The following is a 19,877-nucleotide window of genomic DNA, read 5'->3' on the forward strand; positions in this document are numbered from 1 at the left end:
TAGACTAGCCCAGCTCCTTCTTATTTTTTAGAAACAGGAGAAAGAGGGAGAGAAGCAGCGACAAGAGAAAGAAACATCAATTGGTTGCCTCTCGTAGGCACCCTGATCAGGACTGAACTCGCAACCTAGGCATGTTCAGGTAATCAAACTTTGCTGGATGACACTCAACCAACTGAGCCACGTCAGTCACGGCTAGCCCAGCTCATTTTTTGGTACCAGTCAGGCAACATCGCACAGACTGGCTGCCCTTGGGTTTAATAGGCAGGGGCTGGAAGCAAGAGATCATGTATTAACAGTGGGGAGGAGGCTGAGGACAGGAAGGTACATCCATTAGGGACAGTAACAGCTGCCTAAAGATTTGCCCTTCAGCAAGGAGCAGTTGCTGGGGCATTTCTCCCTAAGAACTGTGGCCTATTTGGACATGGCTTCTGCATTACAGGTAAGGAATGAGCCAAAATATGAAGGGTCTTACAGTCTAGGGTAATAGAATCTGTACCTAATTGTGTAGGTAAGAGGCTAGACATCACACACACACGCATACTCAGAATCTTGCCTGGATTTGAGCACTACACAGTGGCTTTTGAACGCAACCGAGTCATTCTGCTTTTTCTTCCCTGTATTTGGAAAAGAGGGTTATGGCATTAAGGAGCTTTCATGTAGCCTAGGAACAGATCTCAAAAATAAGAGAACTGTGTGAAAACTCCCTGATGCTGAGCAATATGATCTTAATCAAACTGGCTCCCCAACATAGCTAAAAATATACTGTATAGCGATATCATATCCACTCCGGATATGGGCTCATGCAAAAGAGGGTGGGCCGGTGATGAGAGGTTAAGTGGTTACAAATCCTTTTTGCTGCTGAAAAGTGGAAAGTGCCCAAAGGCAAGAAAGGTGAAAAAATTTAGGAGTGGGCCCAGTAGCTAAATGTCCAAATTTGAGAAATAAGGAAGACATGTTTCCCTCACTCTGGTCATTTTCCCAGTGAGATTCTTCAAGATAGGAAGGTGTACACTACTCCTTTCACAGCCATAAATAATGCATATACTGTGACTACCACCACATACTCAATCATAAGACGCATATGGCACAAACTATGTAAGTACTGGTAAATTTTATTCATTCAATAGATACCTATGAAACACAAACCAAGTAGAATAGTCTATAGTTAAGGCAGGATGGGACTTCAGTGGGTGTTAAATAGTGATAAACTATACTTTATAATAGAACCTTTATGTAATTTCTTAGGACAGACGCACGCCTCTAACATCTAGTTTTCCCTTTGAAAGCAAAAGTTCATCATTTGAAATAAAGTCCCTAGCTGCTACCAATGAATAATTTTAGCACCAGACCAAGAATTAGAAAATTTTATAATCTCATTATATCCCCCTCACCCCAATCCTACATTGCCAAGTGATTCCCATTTATTTTGCCTCCCAGTTTTTCCAAATAAACTGCTGTATCTGTGTGGCTCACACAAATGACACGACTGAGCCAGGCAGGTTAACAGTAACACCAAAGAGAAAAGGCAAGTAAAAAAGGAAACACTGAAGTCCTTTCATGTTAACATTTTATTTAAACCAGTACAAGCACCATGCTTAACAGAAGACTGTCCAAAATAAACATGCAATATGAACTAGCAGAGACTGAAACCACAGCTTAAGAAGTTGTGCCAGTTGTTACTTTTGTTAAACGATGACAGAGAACTGTTAAAATTCACAAGACTAAACCATTAACGTTTCAAGCCTCCTTGAATGGGATTATATTGGACCATCTAAAAAATCAGTGGGAACTGCCCTGGCATGTTAGTGATCTCAAACATGTAATTCAAGTAATTATATGCATATGAACTACATTCCAAAAAAGCAAGAAAACACAGTTTCTATCACAGTCTTAATGTAGTTGTTTTAAATATTACAGGAACATGATTAGTGATTTGAAATATCGAAGGGCATAATAAGAAACAAATTTCTCAAAAACATTTAAGTGAGACCACCGGTGTTAAGTGGCCTAGAAGGTTTACATTCTTCCAGAAATACAAAATAAGATTTGTCCAGAAATGTTTGAGACACTTCTTCACATAAGTTTTAAAGGCTCAAATTCTGTAGATTCCAGTATCATCAGTCTATTCAACAAACAGGGACAGCAACCGTACTGAGAATATCCGAACTGATAAAATACGAGTTACTCTCCTCTTCCATGAAATATCAGCATTTAAACTCTTATGAAAATATCTATCCATCACTAGTCCACATTATGGATTAATGACACTGCTCGGGTTTTAAAGTAGTCTAAACATTTTTTAAAGTACACCTTCATTACTATCTATATGGGTGGGGAATAAAGACAGCCAAATTTAATTTGGCAATAAACTCCTCTAACTGGAAATTTTTAGTTAAAGTGACAGACCAGAATACAATTTATGGCTACATTTGACTCCTGAAAATAGGAGATAAAAAGGGAGAGAAAAGTGCTGACAGACATTTTGCTACAAAGATTATTCAGTAATGATAGTAAAAAAATGCAGCAACACCCTCTTAAACAAGAGTATGTTTAACTGCACTAGGCATTTAGTAAACTTTTTAGAAATAGACAATTTGAACACTTATTTCCAAAGTCAATTTAACAAAAACAGTCAGTCAAACAACTTTTTTCCCTAACACAATTGCTTCAATACCAGAACAAATTGATTGCTATTCAAAACTCTTAATGTTTTGGAATTTCAGCAGAGTAACCTGAGAACAGTTTTCTTCATGTCATTTTCATTGCCACAAAAGCCATACTAAAAACATGCTGTGATTACTACCTGGTTCTATTTTGACAACATTAGGTGCTATGCAGAACTTACGCAGGGCCAACAATTTCAAAACTAATGCTTACTTAGAAAACCATGAAGGGAGGTTCTCAGGAAAAATACTGCTGCCAAAAAGGAAAGATTAAGATTTAAGGCTGAATGGGAATGGTTGTACCGGAAAGTTAAGGAATGTGAAAACTGGAATTATGAAATCTATTTGACAGAAGGCAGAAAAAGAGATCAAATAAGAAATGTACTTGAAAAAAGAATGCAAAACTTGGTTAGATGGAAGGGAAATTTACATAAAAACCTGAGAACACTCAACTACAGGATTTGTAAATCTCCCTAGAAGACAGAGGGAGTAAAAAATGATTTTATCCCTTAACCTCAAATCTACTGTCTTGCAAAACATGTTATTGATAAGCAGCAGACACGCTTAAAAACAAAACAAAACCCCACCACGGTTTCTCAGTTCTTTGCCCCGTTAGAGAACAAGGGCACTAACAGTTCTGTGTCTGGAGGTCAGTATTATCTGACATCATGGAGGACTTTCAAAACTAAAACGTGCAAGACAAAAATAAGGAACCTCATTAAAAAAGACATTCTTGCAGCACTAGTTTCTCTTTGCTGCAAACCAGGTGAAATAAGTCTCATTCCCTTCATTCGAAACATTAAAAAACACTCTTGGATTACATTAAATTCACTTGGATTACATTTACATTTCTGCAGAATTATAAGCATTATTCTCCAATATCAAAATAGCTGTTTAAAGAATTCTTTAAATTCCTGGTGATGTTTTTTCTCTCTCGGGAAATTGGAATAAAGAATCCTTCCATTCATTAACCAAAACAAATACCCACTCTAGCACTTCCTCATCTCCAATTAACTTCCTATTGCTTCCTGTTTCTACATTAGTGAAGCCAAACAGTGTTGGGAACAGAAGATGCTCTATTCAATATTGTGAAAATTCCAACTATCTTTATGTCTCTGTTAAAGTTGGCACAAAACCTCAAAAAATATGCAAAGAATATATGAACAAAAAATATGCCAACATAAAAAATGCCTTTGCTAGTTTTGAAGTGATTAAGATATTCTTAATATAAGAATTCACGCACCAAATTTGGTTAGTCTTTAGATCAAGACCTTTTGTCAAATTAATGTTAAAGTTACTTATTTGTTTTTAAATACTATACATTAGAATCCTTGCTTTATGCCAATGGTACCATCATCTAACAAGACAGATACTTAATTTAGAATATGTTCTGAAATCTAGGATATAAAATGCAATTTCTATTGCTGTGTTAATGTTATTAACTATGGTCAAGGTTTTAAAATAAGCAATTTTTTCCTATAGCACAAAACCAATCACAAATATGCCCAAAATGATAACTCTCAATTGCTATATAGTCACCAATGCAAGCAGATAGTTGGAATTTTAAAAATATGAAGTAGATTTTTATTACAAATTTCAGATACACACATTAGAAAATTGTTTTACTTGGACCCTTTACAAAAGTATTAATTTCACCAAATTTGGAATACTGGCAGTGTAAAAGTCTTAAACTAACTTTAAAGCTAACAAATCAAAGGCACAGTATTAACACACTTAAAATAACTAATTTTCACAGGACAACATTAAGAGGTGCTTTATAAATAAGGTATTATTAACCTAGATTCAAAATTCTCTAGAAATGACATAACTAGGAAGGAAGCCCTTGATTAGTTACAACCCATCAATTCCTAAGATGCTGTTTTCCATAAGAATAGTCAAAATTACTATAAAATCTAACTCCCAGACCTTAACAACACATAACTGATGAACAAAGTTTCTGGACTTGATTGAAAAGATACAGGGAACCATAGAAGGAACAGAATTGATGGAAAATGTACTTGTAATGCAGGTTACACTGTGGTAAATTATTCTTCATGGCTCAAAACTAGGTCACTCAGGTCTTTTACCCCAAATTAATTTCAAATTTTTGACAACTGATAATATGCTATTTTCATATATAAACTGCTAACATCCAGTATTTGTCAAAAGGAGGCAACTGTTGTCTATCATATACCCACTTTCCGATGGTATCTGCAAACAGTAATTCTGAACTGTAAGTTATAGAAATTAGTCACAAGAGTGCAAAAAGTCCCTGGAGAGAAGTAATTCACCTAACAATTACAAATATAGGGAAACATTTTACAAAGTTTCATTACTATGAAGATGATTTCCTCTTTGTTCAAACTTTGAACAAATGAAAAATTTTCTTTACTGCAGGAAACAAACTGTAAGTAACAGTGCATTTTTAGGCATAAATAAGTATTTATGTCTGGTTCCAGTATGGTCAGGTTAATACTTAAACACTTTAGAAACACAGAACTTCACATTAGTGGAAAAATCCAAGTTTCTCACGTAACCATTCTTCAGTTAGGTCTTCAGTATTTCTTATTTCAAATACCTTAAGGAAAAAAAACAAGTTATACTCTGATATTCCTCCCAAAATCAAACACATTCTATATTTGAGTATTCAATTCCCAATTGTCCTTTCTTTCGTACTGATTATGACTTAATCTATGTAAATTAGATAACCATTTGGGAGAGAGTTTACTTTTTAAAAAGTACTAAGTACTCAGTACTCAGTTACCTAAGTTTAGAAATTAAGATGGCATAGTACCAAGATTCTCTTACAAGTGAGCAATTCTGTAAATCCCATCCACTGAAAGAGACAACCCAAGTAAATCACTCTGGTTAGTAGCTAAAAGAACATATGCTGTTCTAGCTGTAGATTGCTTTGATAAAGATGGACTCGAGGTCCACAGCCACAAATCTGCGGTAAGAATCTGCAAACACAGAGCCCCAGAAAGTGTAATGGCTGTAGAGAGAAAATGTGATACAGAGGACAGAACGGGGTTGGAGGGCAGATGGGAGAGTGAATCCTAATTCTGTTGTTTATTATTATGTAACTCTGGACAAGTCACTCATCCTCCAAACCTCAGTTTTCCCATCTACAGAATACGAATACCACCAACAGCCTCACAGGCTGTGGTAAGGACCCAATGGGATTATTTGTAAAAGTAATTTGTAAATTGTAACACCTTGATTCCAGCACCTCAGGTCAAACCTAGGATTAGAACAGACTTGAGGCTGTTAACATAGCTATTCTATAACACACAAGCCCCTAAGGCACTCCAAGGAATTCCTATAGTACAAATGAGAAAAAGTAGTGTCTACAGGCCGGTGCTATCAATCACAATCACACGAGCTAAAGGGAAAAAGCTGAGAGCACTTGAAGACACCCCCAGAGGAAAACACTGATGCTGTCCTTAAAACATGCAAGGGAATATTTAATACCATTGTGGTGTTATAATATTCTATTTCTAAATCTAAAATTCATATACTTTTTCAACTCAAACTAGTATGTGGAAATTCAAGTTTAAGAGCAAGTACCCTCCTACTTCTAACCTTCAAAACTGCCATAAGACAATGGGGACATGTTAAATCATAAAGCTGGTGTCTCATATAAACAGAATGCTCTAGCTTAGCAGAGCTACTAATAAGTATTCTTTAGATTTGGAAGCAATATAGTTAACTGCATAATATGGAATTCCTACACAGAATGTGGATCATTCAGCCTATGGTAAAGCTTCAATGATGACTTTTATCTATTAGAAATTACATTCTGGAAGATGAAGAACTCAAGAGGCTGAGTACTTACGGTGGCTTTTCTAAAGCTGCCTACCTTTTTAACGTGATTTCTTCTGATGAATTTACAATTCCAATTCAAAAATACACCTTTGGTTCAAGGCTTCTACCACTCCACTTTCAACTAATTAAAAAACTTTGACTAATTTACTGCTATGTACTAGATGATGTTCAACTTTATGAAAAATACTTAACTCTTCTGATTATTTTTGCTATTACTCTGTATAGTCCCCTTTATCCCCAGGAGATACATTCCAAGCATCCCAACACCCCAGTGGATTGTCTGAAACTGCAGATAGTATGGAGCCCTATATATACTATGTTTTTTTCTACATATGTATCTTTTACATAAATGAAGCACTTTACAGAGCTTCTCTATGGCATATCTGAATTGCCAGTATCACTAACTATGCTTGTACTTTGGAGCAATTATTAAGTAAAATAAGGAGAACCTGAACACAAGCGCTGGACAGTGATCTGCTAACTGAAACAGCTACTATGTGACTAGCAGGCAGGTAGGCTACACAGCTTGGATATGTTTCCACTTTTTACGTATTTGCTGGACAAAGCGATGATTCATGTCCCAGGAAGGATGACAATTTCAACATGCTACTCAGAACCATGTGCAATTTAAAACTTAAGAATTGTTTATTTCTGGAATTTCCCATTTAATATTTTTGGACCATGGTTGACCTCGGGTCACTAAAAGTGTGGAAAGCAAAACTGCAGATGGGAAGGAAGCTACTGTGTCCTAAGTGAAAGTATTATCTCAACAAGCAAGTCAAATATAAACGTCACCTTGGTTAGCTCGGCTGTTTGGACTAGTTTATTCTTACTCCCAGCATACATCATCTGTTGTTCAGGCTTACATCCTAGAGAAGAGAGATTTGTATAAAAATGAGCCATAGGTTTTGAAAAAGTAATGGGTTTCATTATTTACTTTTAAAAATGACACATTTAGGATTTCCTATACTTTCAAGTTTATAAAAACTTCAGTCTAAAAGTGATTCTAAGAGTTTTACTTGCGTACTATATGAGGAGTCACAGCCAAACTACAAATAAACAAGATTTAGGTCAGCAAAAATAAATGAGGCTAGACCCCTACAGATCCTGACTTTTAAATCCTTGCAAACACTTAAAAACTTTTTAGCATTTTCTTATTTTTTACTTTAAACACCAAGTTCAATTTTATGGATGCCTAACACAGACAAGGTTTTTGGATAGCGATGGGTCAGGGGGGTGGAGAGATCTGCCCTGAAAAAAGTTGGTCTGATTATCTATTAAGTTAAAAATACACTGCAGTATATTTTAAATGATAAAGAAATGATACAAATAATAAAGTATAGAGAAGAGTTCACTGAGTAGAGATTTTACTGTGGGCTTGAACGGTGGTACTAGTGAGAGTTCCAGTGATACCCTAAACACCAATAAGCCATTTTAATATCCAATGTAAGCTACGTTGGGAATATTCTCAAGATTATAGGCATATTACAGGTAGCTTCTCTTTTAAGGATAAATACAAATATATATCATGATTATATACAAAGTTCATACTTAAAAAATATATAGGAGAAAATATATTTTTGATACTTTAAAATGTTATTACATTTCAAATTCCTTAAAATGTATGTATGATCTGACCTAACAATTACACTTCTAGGAATTTATCCTAAGAAAATAAGCAAATTCTAAGAGATGATGCTTTGTAACTTATTTCTGGGGATGCATTCATGTGTGCATCTATGTGCACACACAACTCAACTTAGGTTTATTCAACACTTTTCATCTTTAAAACAAGCATACAATTTGTCTAGTATTAAAAAATGGTTTCATTAATTAAATCAGAAACAAATATGCACTAAAGAAATTCACTTACCAACAGGACTAGAGAAAATAAAACACAGAGGATATGAAACTCTTCCATCATCATGTTGATATTTATAACTATACACAATGAAGGTTTTTCTCAAGTTAAAGAAACTAAAATTACTGCTGTACTTAAGTACTTATGAACAAAGTTTTGAAACAGACACCTGGAGAGATAGTGAGTGGTAAATTTCTAACATACCTATTTAGGCCACAGCTTCATTATTCATTGTCTTTCCACAAATTTATAAATAGGCCCCATGATAAGTTATAAAATCATTTAAACTCTCAAAAATAAATGTATTAAAAGTATGGATTTAATATAGATTTTTAAATATTTCTCATTTTCATAAACACAATTAAAAAATGGGTTTAAGAGGGAAATAATTTGTCCCACCAGTGCACCAACTTTTCATTTTTCTTGGTCCAATGTGCATATGCACTTCAATTTGATTGTGATCATGGTGTAGAAGAAACTTTTGTAAAATGTCTTCTAAACATTGAAAAAATAAACTTCATAAATAAGATTGGACCACTAAAGAAAACAAATGTTTTTCAAGCACTAAGAAAAGGATATCGAGGTTGTCGTTCAGGGAGTTCATCCTTAAGTTCATCTGGTGAAATGCCCTGGCACAACAAAGAAAAACAACTTTTAAACATTTTGTGACCTGTACCCTTAAGAGATATACCAAGCACCCATTCTGTTAATAGGTATAAATTCATAACCATATACCACAACATAAAATTTTATTTTACTAAGTTGTACACAAGCTGAGGTTCCTGAACCCTTAACCTAATGAAAGCCCACCCCAGCCAACTCAGTTTAGTTGTTTAACAACTAAACATGGGGCGGAGAGGAACAATAGTCTGTGCTCCTGACCCCCGTTGTCAGGAACTACTGAGATAGGCCAACCCCTCAGAAGACACAACACATCTGATGTGGTGGGGCCACAGGGATGGGAAGGGCAGTTGATTTCTTTTCACTCTAAATTGGTTACTTAATTTGACAAACTATTTAGGATATAGGGATTTAGTTTTAAATTACTGGCAAAGCAATTTAGAAGCAAGTTACAAAGCTAACCCTGTAATTACCAGACATATAGCCCTAACTTCTACCACTTGTTACAGTGATTCATTATTGTTTTAAAGAAAGTAATTAAATTAGCAAGGCAAAGCACTGTACAATAATTAGCACATGTTTTTCATGCATAATGAGCATGTATTTAAAGGTGTAGAACTCACTTTAGAATTACATGTAACTAATATAACATCTTTTAGGCAATAATTGTTTAATTATAAAACTATATTTAGCTGATCAAACAAACCTCAAGCTCTTCATCCAGTACCACCAGGCGTTTATCCTTATCAATCTTCACTAAAATAAAAATATAGTATGAGCAAACTGTGATTCTAATGTGACCTTGATCTACCCAACCCACGGTCTCAGCCCCCTTTTTGGCATCAAGAAAATTAAAACATCAAGAAACAGCAGCATAAAAAAATACATTCAGAGTTTAAGTTCATGGTCTATTAACTAGCTTAGCTTCTCAAGCAGTCAGTATTTAGAAACTTTTACCCGTAATTTCCATCACTTGCTTTGAGTATTTAGAACTTTCTGTCAACTCCTTACATTTATTGTCTATATGGAGAACTGTAACTCAAATGCAACTTCCTATATAATCAGAAAAGGTCTGAAAGGGTGACTGTGACTGAGATTGGTCTATGTAGTATGGTTAGAACCATAAGGGGAAAGTGAACCAGGAGTTGGGATAGAATGGCTGTCAAAACCCCCGCTTCTCCAGAGTCAGGATTTCATGGTGCAGTATGAGTATTCTGAGAAAGTGAATTATAAATAGCAGTGATATCTATACTCAAATATATGTAACATAATCCAAAACTCGATTAAAATATGTTAGATCATCTATGCCTCTATTCTTTTCTGTCACTCAGAAAAGTTGGCCATTTTTGGCCACCTAATTTCACAGTAAATCCTGTGAGAAACAATATGATCTCAAATAGCTTTACCTTTCTGTAAAATGGCACTGAGCCACATTTTCACCTTTAAGAACTGTGTTTCTTTGTTGTATTTATTTGTAATAGAACTAGAATTCATGAAAAGTTGTCACACCTCATTAATTCACATCTGCCAGATGCATCTCTGCTAAGCATAGTCTGTAACACTTTCACATTTTTACCCACTTCATCCTTCCTTTATCTTTTTAAATTACACCCGCATATTAAATATTACCTAACAATATAAAAGAAATCTGCATAACACCAGATATAGCACAGAGTGGGAAAAGAAACATTCAAATCATTCATTCCATTGTCAGAAGTCAGTGACACTTAAACACTCTCTCCAAGAAACTGGAGTATGAGTCTAAAACTGACATAAGGGCGCAAATTTCTCTGAACACCAGGCTGAACTTTACCATTTCAGATGTAGGCAAAGGCTTGTTTAAGGATGAATGGCCAGTCTATGTTTAGTCTCCTGAGATGTTAAAGGATGGAGATGGATGGGTCACTATACATGACCAAGTGACTAAAAAGATAATCTCCTCCAGCACTGTGTAGGCAGTGGAGGGGGGAGGTGGAACACCCCAACTCTGGTCTGTAATATCAGCCATATCCCTTACTTATTTTTTAAAATAATCTAAAGGTTCAGTTTATTCAGTGTAGCTAAAGTAATCTAAGGAAGGGGAGAGAATGAAATCTAAATATTGTTTACTCAATGTAGCTATAAGATAAAAACAAACTAACACCATGTAACTGAAGCAATCACTGTTAGCTTACTTATAATGGCAGCATTGTTTGTTTCTTTGCGAAAACGAAATTTTCTCAGTTTTTCCACTAAATCTTCAGCAACATCACAAACCACCAAAGACTCACTCTAAAAAAGAAAATCACATACAAAATGATTTCAGTATATACATTTGTTAAATGTTATAAAACATATACCTTTATAAAGGTATACTGACATCCACAAATGCCACAATTATGTGAAAGCATTAACATGAAACACATGAACACTTAGAGAGCTTCTGAATCTTCCAACATTTGTATCTACATTAACTATGCACATTTGTTCATCTTATCTGCAGGGTACACTTTAACTTTCTCTTTAGCTAATAAATATCTCAAAACTAGACATATCATAATGTGCAATTTTATCAGAACTGTAGAGAAAGAGAAGAACGTGGGAAAAGTCAAGATCATTGTCTGTTGTTAGAAAGCATGTATTTTTGCACAATGCACAAAGAACAGAATAATCATCTTATTGTATTTAGAATTAATTAATAAGACTTTGATTCATTTTGGGGTCTCACAACTCTGAAAAATATACAAATAAACAGAAATATGAAAAATAAGCCCTAAGATTAAAGACCAATAACATTTATATCTTAATTTAATGACTGCAGGGATTTTAGAAAAAAAATTTATTTATTTTTAGAGAGAGAGGAAGGGAGGGAGAAGGAAAGGAGAGGAACACCGAGAGAATATCGATCAGCTGCCTGTCACATGCCCCCAGCTGGGGACCTGGCCTTTTACCCAGGCATGTGCCCTGACTGGGAATCAAACCAGCAACCTTTTGGTTTGTGGGGATGGCACCCAACCTACTAAGCCACGTCAGTCAGAGTGACTGCAGGGATTTTTCAAAAGGAACTAATAAGAATTATGATAGCAAAACCAGATGAGACAAATAAAAAAATTAAAAGAAACTTTTACAAATTATGAAAAAATATTAGAGACTCTCCTCCTGATAGCTGGCAAGGAAATGATCAAAAGCACTCTTCTGAGCTGGCTGGCATAGCTCAGTAGATTGAGTGCAGTCTGTGAACCAAAGGGTTGCAGGTTTGATTCCTAGTCAGGGTACATGCCTGGGTTGCAGGCCATGACCCCCAGCAACTGCACATTGATGTTTCTCTCTGTCCCTCTGTCTCCCTCCCTTCCCTCTCTAAAAATAAAATAAATAAAATCTTTAAAAAAAAGATTAAAAAAAAGATTAAAAAAAAGCAAAGAGTATTTAAAAAAAAAAAAGCACTCTTCTTTTAGTGGTGCCAATGTATTCCTGATTGCAAGCATGAGGATGGAATTCTTTTCTTTTTCTTAATGTTTCAAGCTTCAAACACATAAAAGTAGAGAACAGTACAGTGAAACCCTACACACCTATCACTCGGCTTCAACCATTATCAACACACAGCCAATTTTACTTGATCCAACATCCTCAGCACTGTTCCCCCACGGACTATCACACAGCAAAGGCCAGAAATCACCTCCACTGTAGTATTTCAGTATGTATTGTAAAAATGAGATTATATGCCATTAAAAACATAAGGACAATAACTTATCTCACATAAAAAAACCTAACAGTAATTCCAGTCTTAAATATTCAGATAAAGTTCAAATTTTCCTCTCTGTTCTAAGTTTTATCTTTTCACGTTGGTTTGAGTCAGGTTACAAAGCCTACATATTTTGGTTTCCTTTCATATATAGCCCCCTCCCCTGCTTCTTCAAGAAAATTAAAACAGTTTCGGACCAATGCTAAATACATTCCTCATTATAACCCAAAAGAATTAGGCTTCCATTTTAAATTGAAATAAAAATTCAATAAAAGCCTGTTTTGTAGACCCCTTTCGGGGTAAATGAAAGCAGGAAATGGCTATTGATTTTAAATTGTCCTTTAAATTCAGAACACTGGTAATGTTGAAGGTGTAACATACCATAATATATGCTATTACACAGTTAGAAAGTACAGATCACCCACAGGTACTATCCAATCAGGCTCCTCTGGGAGTCATGTCTAGCCATTCTTTTAGAGAAAGAGATGCTAAGTCTCATGGAGCTTCCTGAAGGTAGAATTCAACCCTAGTCTATTTTTCTCCTACCTTCCAAGAAAGATATAGAAGGCAGAAAATGACAATTTCCATTCTCTTCTCAACCAAAGGTAGAACCCACTAGTAAAACGAATAAGTATTTTAGATTTTTGTTTAGGCAAGGACCAATTTATCACAAAAGCCTTATCTTCCAGGTCTGATACCCAGAGCTGCTTGTGCAATCTTTTCTAAGGATCAGAAGCCAAGTGTGTGTGTGGCGGGGGGGGGGGGGGGGGGGGGGGGGATGCTGTGATTTAATTCATATAGCATGTGTGCTTGCACATTCTCTCTCTTTTTTGCATTTATACTACTCCTCATACCATAAGGCCAAAACATTTTATTATTATGTTTTATCCTCACTTGACATTTTTTTCATTGCATTTTTAGAGAGAAAGAGGGAGAAACATCCATACAAGGGAAAAGCACTGATTGGTAGCCTCCTGTATGCACCCAGAGCGGGATCCTAGGTGCTCTGGGACCAGGGACCGAACCCACAACCTAGGTTTGTGTCCTGACCAGGAATTAAACCCACAGCCTTTTGGTTACAGGACAGTGCTCCAACCAAAGCCACTGGTCAGGGTGATTAGGCAATCAATTTCTTCCTACAAGTAAAAGGACTCAGCCTAAAACAATTCTAATTGCTTACAGTTAGTAGAAGCATTTGAGTGTAACACCCTGAAAAACAATTTTCTGCGATAAATTAACTCAATGGAGAATTGAACCCAAGTAAGTGTGTATTTATTGGTTTATCCATAAAATGAACATTTTTTAAAAGATTTCATTTTATTTTTAGAGAGAGGGGGAAGGAGGGAGAGAGGGTAAGGAAAATCATGTGTGGTTGCCTCTTGTGCAACCCCTACTGTGGACCTGGCCAGCAGCCCAGGCATGCGGCCTGACTGGGAATCAAACGAGGAACCCTTTGGTTCGCAGGCCAGCACTCAATTCACTGAGCCACACCAGCCAGGGTTAAATAAATAAAAGCTTAAAAAAAAAAAAAAAAGAAAAGAAAAGAAAAGGCAAGAGTGGCTGAATGCATTAAAGAAAAAAAAAGACCATACTTAAAAAAAATTTTTTTTCAGTCAACAACTTACCGCATATACAATGGTGATCCCGTAAGATTATCATGGAGCTGAAAAACGTGTTTCGCCTACTGATGACTTAGCTGTAGTGCAACGCATTAGTCACATGCTTCTGGTGATACTGGTGTAAACAAATCTACTGTACTACCAGCCATACACAAGTATAGCATACAGTTATACATAGTACATAATACTTGATACTGATAATCAATGACTATGTTACTCCTTTATAAATACATATACTACACTTCTTGTTACTTCAGAGTGTACTCTTTCTACTTACAACAGTTTGCTATAAAACAGTATGCCACTCTATGCTGGCAGCAGCTTCATACACCTCATGTTCAAAGCATATCTTGATTGCATCATTTTCTCTTGTGCTTGACTTAATTTCATGTTGTTTTAAAAATTTGGCCCTGGCTGGCATAGCTCAGTGGATTGAGCACAGCCTGTGAACCAAAGTGTCGCAGGTTCGATTCCCAGTCAGGGTACATGCCTGGGTTGCAGGCCATGACCCCCAGCAACCGCACATTGATGTTTCTCTCTCTCTCTTTCTTCCTCCCTTCCTTCTCTAAAAATAAATAAATAAAATCTTAAAAAAAAAATTCTGTGTAACCTAACTGTATAGTGTTTATCAATTCCACAGTAGTGTACAGCAGTATTCTAGGCCTTCACATTCATTCACCACTCACTTACTAACTCACCCAGAGCAACATCCAGTCCTGATTGCTCCATTCATGGTAAGAGCCCTACATAGATGTACTACAGTATCTTTTTTTTTTAAACTTTTATTAGTATTTATTTTCTTCTGAATTTATGCCCAGGCTACACGTTTTTTCTTTGGTTTCTTCTGGGGTATCTTTTTCTTCTGTGCAACCTCCTCTTCTGGTTTGAGAAAAATCTGCTTTTTCAAGAAGGATCATCTCTGTGTGGCAAGGAGAGCTCAAGTACGGGCTAATCCACCCATAAGCTCTGTAAGTTCTGTACCACATCTTGGGAGGTTTGTTCACCTGGATGTCCTCAATGACCAGTGAATCTACATCTAAACCCTTAACCTCAGCATTACTCTCTGCATTTTTAAGCATGTGCAGCAAAAATTCAGCACTGTCTTTGGGTCAGTAACCCTGGGTCCAGCCCCACTGTTTGGCCTGAGCACACCTACCAGTGCCACTACTGTAACAGTGGAAGGGTACACATTGCTTCTGTAAAGTGACATCCTTCAAATACTGGTGGCTTTGCAGCTCTGCATGCCTTCATAGCCTGGGCAGTTTCATGAGTGTTCTTGAAGTAAACACAAAGATTTGAACCTCCTGATTTGTGGGGTTTTCTGGGTCAAGTACATGGTGAATTCAGAGGTCACTTCGGGTCACTTATGGGACGAGCCCATTTTATCTTTTATACCTTATTTTTACTGTACTTTTTCTATATTTAGATACGCAACTACTTACATTGTCTTACAACTGCCTACAGTATTCAGTACAGTAACATGCTGTACAGGTTTGTATCCTAGGAGCAATGGGATGGTTATACACATGTAGCCTAGATGTGTAGTAGGCTGTAACATCTAGGTCTGCGTAAGTGTATGCTATGTGCTTCACACAATGAAATTGCCTAGCACATTTCTCAGGATGTATCCCTGTCATTAAGCGGTACATGGCTGTAAATAAAAAATACAGGTCTACCCTAAAGGAGCTTATAATACATTCTAGTAGAGAGCAGACCTACATCAAAAGAATCAGGGGAAAAAATGAATACCTGTTTGTACCTGTGGCAAAAGCTAGGAAGAAGAGACACAGGAAAATAAGAACTTATGACTAGTGAAAAACAGCATGGTCACAGGAGGCTTGCCTGAAAAAGGCATCTGAAGAACCGAAACTACCTATGCAAAGACTCCTTGATTAAAGTGAGCATGGCACATCGAAGATAATGACAGGCCAGTGTGACTCGAGCACAGAAAAGGAGCAGAAACATGGTACACAAGGAGACTGATAGGAGCTGGACCACATAGGGCCCAGTGGGTCACATTAAGTATTTTGGTCTCCATCCTATGAGCAAAGGAAAGCTACTAAGGTATTTTAAACAAGGGGGCAGTGGGGAGTGGGTACAGAAAACATGATCAGATTGGCATGCAAGAAACAGGCAGACAGCCGTGATGAATAGAGCAAGACTAGTTAACTGACAAGACTAGGTCAGGTGAGAGTGAAAAGCAGCCTAGACAGGCTGATGATGATAAAGAGAAGTAGGTGAATAATGCTAGTAATAGTTAATGTGTGTTAAAACACTGTGAGAAAAATACTGTGCTATGCCTTTCATGCAGATCCCCTTTATGCTCAAAACAATCCCATAAGATGGGTATTATTATCACCATTTTGCAAGAAACTAAGGCTTAGAGAAGTTAAGTATCTTCCCTAGAGATTAGTGTAGCCAGGATCCATCCCAGCAACCTGACCTCCAGCCCACTCACTCTTTACTACAAAGGAGCAGACTAAATAGTGCTATCTTTCACTAAGGTTTGAGGGGAAAGAGCATGAGTTCTATTTTGGACAAACTGAGGTGGCTTTGAGGAACCCCAGTAGGGAAAAGCTTCTCAGGAGATGTTAACTAAATAGTGGGATACATAGATCTGAACTAGATCTCAGATGCAAAATCTGAGACATAAGTCCACAAGCTGTATGTATATAGGTGGCAACTGAAGCTGAGAGTGTGGGTAGGCAAGGATGAAGAAAGAACACAGAACGGAAAATGAAGCATTAGGGTAGAGCCCAGGACTACTACATGTGCTGTCCCAGGAAGAACAGTCTGCATGGGACACAAAAAGACGAACAGAAGTGTGTGTGTGTGGGGGGGGGGGGGGGGGGGGGGGGGAACAACAGGAATTCTGTATCCCAGAAGTCAGGAGAGAACAGAAAGCTTCAGAAAAGAAAGTGGTCAACACCCTGGAATGCAGCTGAGAGGTCAGGAAAGATCAGAATTGAAGAGTCCCTTGGATTTAGTAACCATAACAAAATCTATTGGGATGGAAGTGGGTTGAGAAATGACTGGGAGGTCAGAGATAGGTTAGTGAGATTTGTATTTTGTTTCTAAATGAAGAAACAAGCATATTTAATAACCTAATAGGAGAGACCCAAAGGATCCTTTCTGGGCAACTGACTTTAATTTTCCACTTATTTTTGAATGTAGGGTCCAAAGGAAACCCAAGCCCCTAGACCCAGCAGAACTAAAAATCTTTACAGTTACTTTAATGCCAAGCGCCAAAGCTTTGGGTCAAAGGTTTCCAACTGCTGTAACTCGAAGAGAGCAAGGATAAGGAAAAATCCTTAGAGGCAGGCTGAGGGAAGAAGACAAGCTACGGCGAGGCCCAGAGAATGAAATCAGAATTCGAGAGAGCCCTCCCGGCAAAGGCCGCCAGGCGGAGGGTGACCGGCGACGGCCAGCCCCGGTAGTGAAACCCGCGAGTGGGGAGGCCCTCCGCCGGGCCAGACCGCTGGCCTCTCCAACACTTCAGCTCAGGAGCTGGAACCCTCCGTCCAGAAGGACCCGGTGAGGATGGCCCACCCCTACTGGCCGCACCTTAGTCCCAGGGCCGCTGGGGCTGGTATGGGGGGGGGGTGTATGGGGGGGTCCACCCGGGGCCCGGCTGGAGGACGTTGCCCCTAAGGCGCGGCTGCAGCAGCGGAGACAAGGGGAGGCCAAGTCTTCGGCTGTGGGCGCCAGCCAGCAGCCGGGCGGAAGCGGCCGCCGACCCACCCCGGGCGCTGCCCGTCGAGACCGGCTCCCACAAACAGGAAAGCCCAGCAGGCTGGCCCAGCCCTCTGGCCCCCACCCTCCCCGGCGGCAACTCACCATTTTCCTTCCGGCAGCCAGCAGCCTCTCGTCTTCCCTCGGGCCCCTTTAAGAATGGCACCTCAGCCACCTCCCTTCCTGCCCCGATGCTCAGCGGAGCCTCCCCCACTGCTCAGGCGGCCTTCGCGGCCAGACACGTGACCGCGGACGGTGGGAGGCGCGGCTCAAAATTAGCCGGAGCGGTCGCCTGTATTCTCCTGTTTAACTGCGACTGGGCGACCTTACCAAAATGCACGCTTAATATCCAAGATCGGGAGATTTTGGTTCAATTCAATAGAATTTTTTGTATTAGGGTTTTCCAACTTCAGCATATTGACATTTGGAGTCCAGTAATTTCTCGTTGTGGGTGGACTATAGTGCATTGTAGGGTGTTGAGCAGCATCCCTGGCTTCTACGCACTTAAGGCCGGTAAGCACGTCCCCATTTATGACAACCAAGAATGTGACCAGATATAGTCAAATGTTGCCAGGAGGTAGGGGTGCGAAATCATCCCCAGTTGAGAACCACTGTTAAAAATAAATATACTAAGCTTTGAGCGACAGACTAAGTGCCGTGTTAATCACCTTTGTGAGCTCAGTTGGAGCAGGCTCCAGGTAGCCTCCTGCCATTTAGGGTATATAGATGACAAGCCCAACATCTAGGACCGTGAGAGTTTTTTGCCGGAGGGACTTAGAAGTTCAGTGGGTTCAAAGGGTCAGGTTGTGCTTGGGTACTATAAGAATTTTCACAATTCCTGTCATCTATGGGATCACACTCAAATTACACATTCATCCAATTCTGTTGTGCAGGGACTGCCTCAAAGTTTGAAAATCAAATTTAGAAACTCAAAGTTATGGCGCTTATTATATTCCTGTTGGTGTATCCAAAACAGAGATAAATTTGCTCTCCAGGAAATAATATGAGACATGGAAAGGCCATATAAAATGAATGAATGGGATTGGCAAATGCAAGAAAAATATAATAGAGATCATAACTTTTGACAACATATTAATAAATTTTGCATTTCTCTTATGAAACCCTCTCATTGGTTGGCCAGAAGCACAAGACTCAAAAGAGAAACATAGGGGGGAAATTCTTCAAAGAAAAAAAAAAAGAGAAACGTAACCGTGATGCCGAGAATGCAAAAAAAAAAGGCAGCTTTTGACTACCAAAATACAGGGTCCAGCAGAAGTAACGCCTGCTTGAGTGTGGTTGATAGGGTAATAATATGGGTGTAATAATTATAGTTTTAATTTGAACATTTTACCTAAAATGTCATATGATGTGTTCGAGTGTGATATTGTTATGTTACAGAATTACATGCTTATGATTTTGTAATAAACAGTTTGTAATAAAAAGGCATTATTTTATGCCAGGCCCTGTAGGATTTTGAGTCCCAAGAAAGACAATAGCCTTGAAATAGCCAGGCATTACTAAGAGAGAAAGGTTTTATAACATTTTCAAGTTCCATTAACATTTCAAAATCCAAACCTTGGCACAATTAAAAGTGTGTTTAGTAGACACTTTTCGTTTAGTAGACATTCACAAGTAGACACTTGTCGTTTAGCAGACATTCACAAATGTCCTCATTTTCCCAACCCTACTATGAGATCATGTGAATACCCAGTACAGAAGGTATGCATAAAATACTATCTTAGCCCTGGCTGGTGTGGCTTAGTAGATTGAGTGCCAGCCTGTGAACCAAAGGATCACAGGTTCAATTCCCAGTCCGGGCACATGCCTGGGTTGTG

The 19,877-nt window shown here is 38.1% G+C and overlaps 1 protein-coding gene and 1 long non-coding RNA gene across 2 annotated transcripts; both read right to left on the reverse strand.

The window, feature by feature from the left end:
• Positions 1-1,550: 1,550 nt before the first annotated feature.
• GMFB (glia maturation factor beta) lies at positions 1,551-18,279 on the reverse strand. Its single transcript, XM_028505889.2, is given in 8 exon segments — positions 1,551-5,174; positions 5,176-5,241; positions 7,284-7,357; positions 8,362-8,444; positions 8,929-8,978; positions 9,677-9,726; positions 11,145-11,241; positions 18,148-18,279. Coding segments are annotated over 8 exon segments (465 nt in total). The 5' UTR covers positions 18,151-18,279; the 3' UTR covers positions 1,551-5,132.
• Positions 14,545-17,868, reverse strand: LOC118496932. The gene is made up of 2 exons (XR_004899489.1): positions 14,921-17,868; positions 14,545-14,720 (listed from the first exon to the last, which is right to left on the reverse strand). It is a non-coding gene; the product is annotated as an uncharacterized LOC118496932 (long non-coding RNA).
• Positions 18,280-19,877: the final 1,598 nt, after the last annotated feature.

This window comes from Phyllostomus discolor, chromosome 1 (assembly GCF_004126475.2).
Source record: "Phyllostomus discolor isolate MPI-MPIP mPhyDis1 chromosome 1, mPhyDis1.pri.v3, whole genome shotgun sequence".
NCBI lineage: Eukaryota > Metazoa > Chordata > Mammalia > Chiroptera > Phyllostomidae > Phyllostomus > Phyllostomus discolor.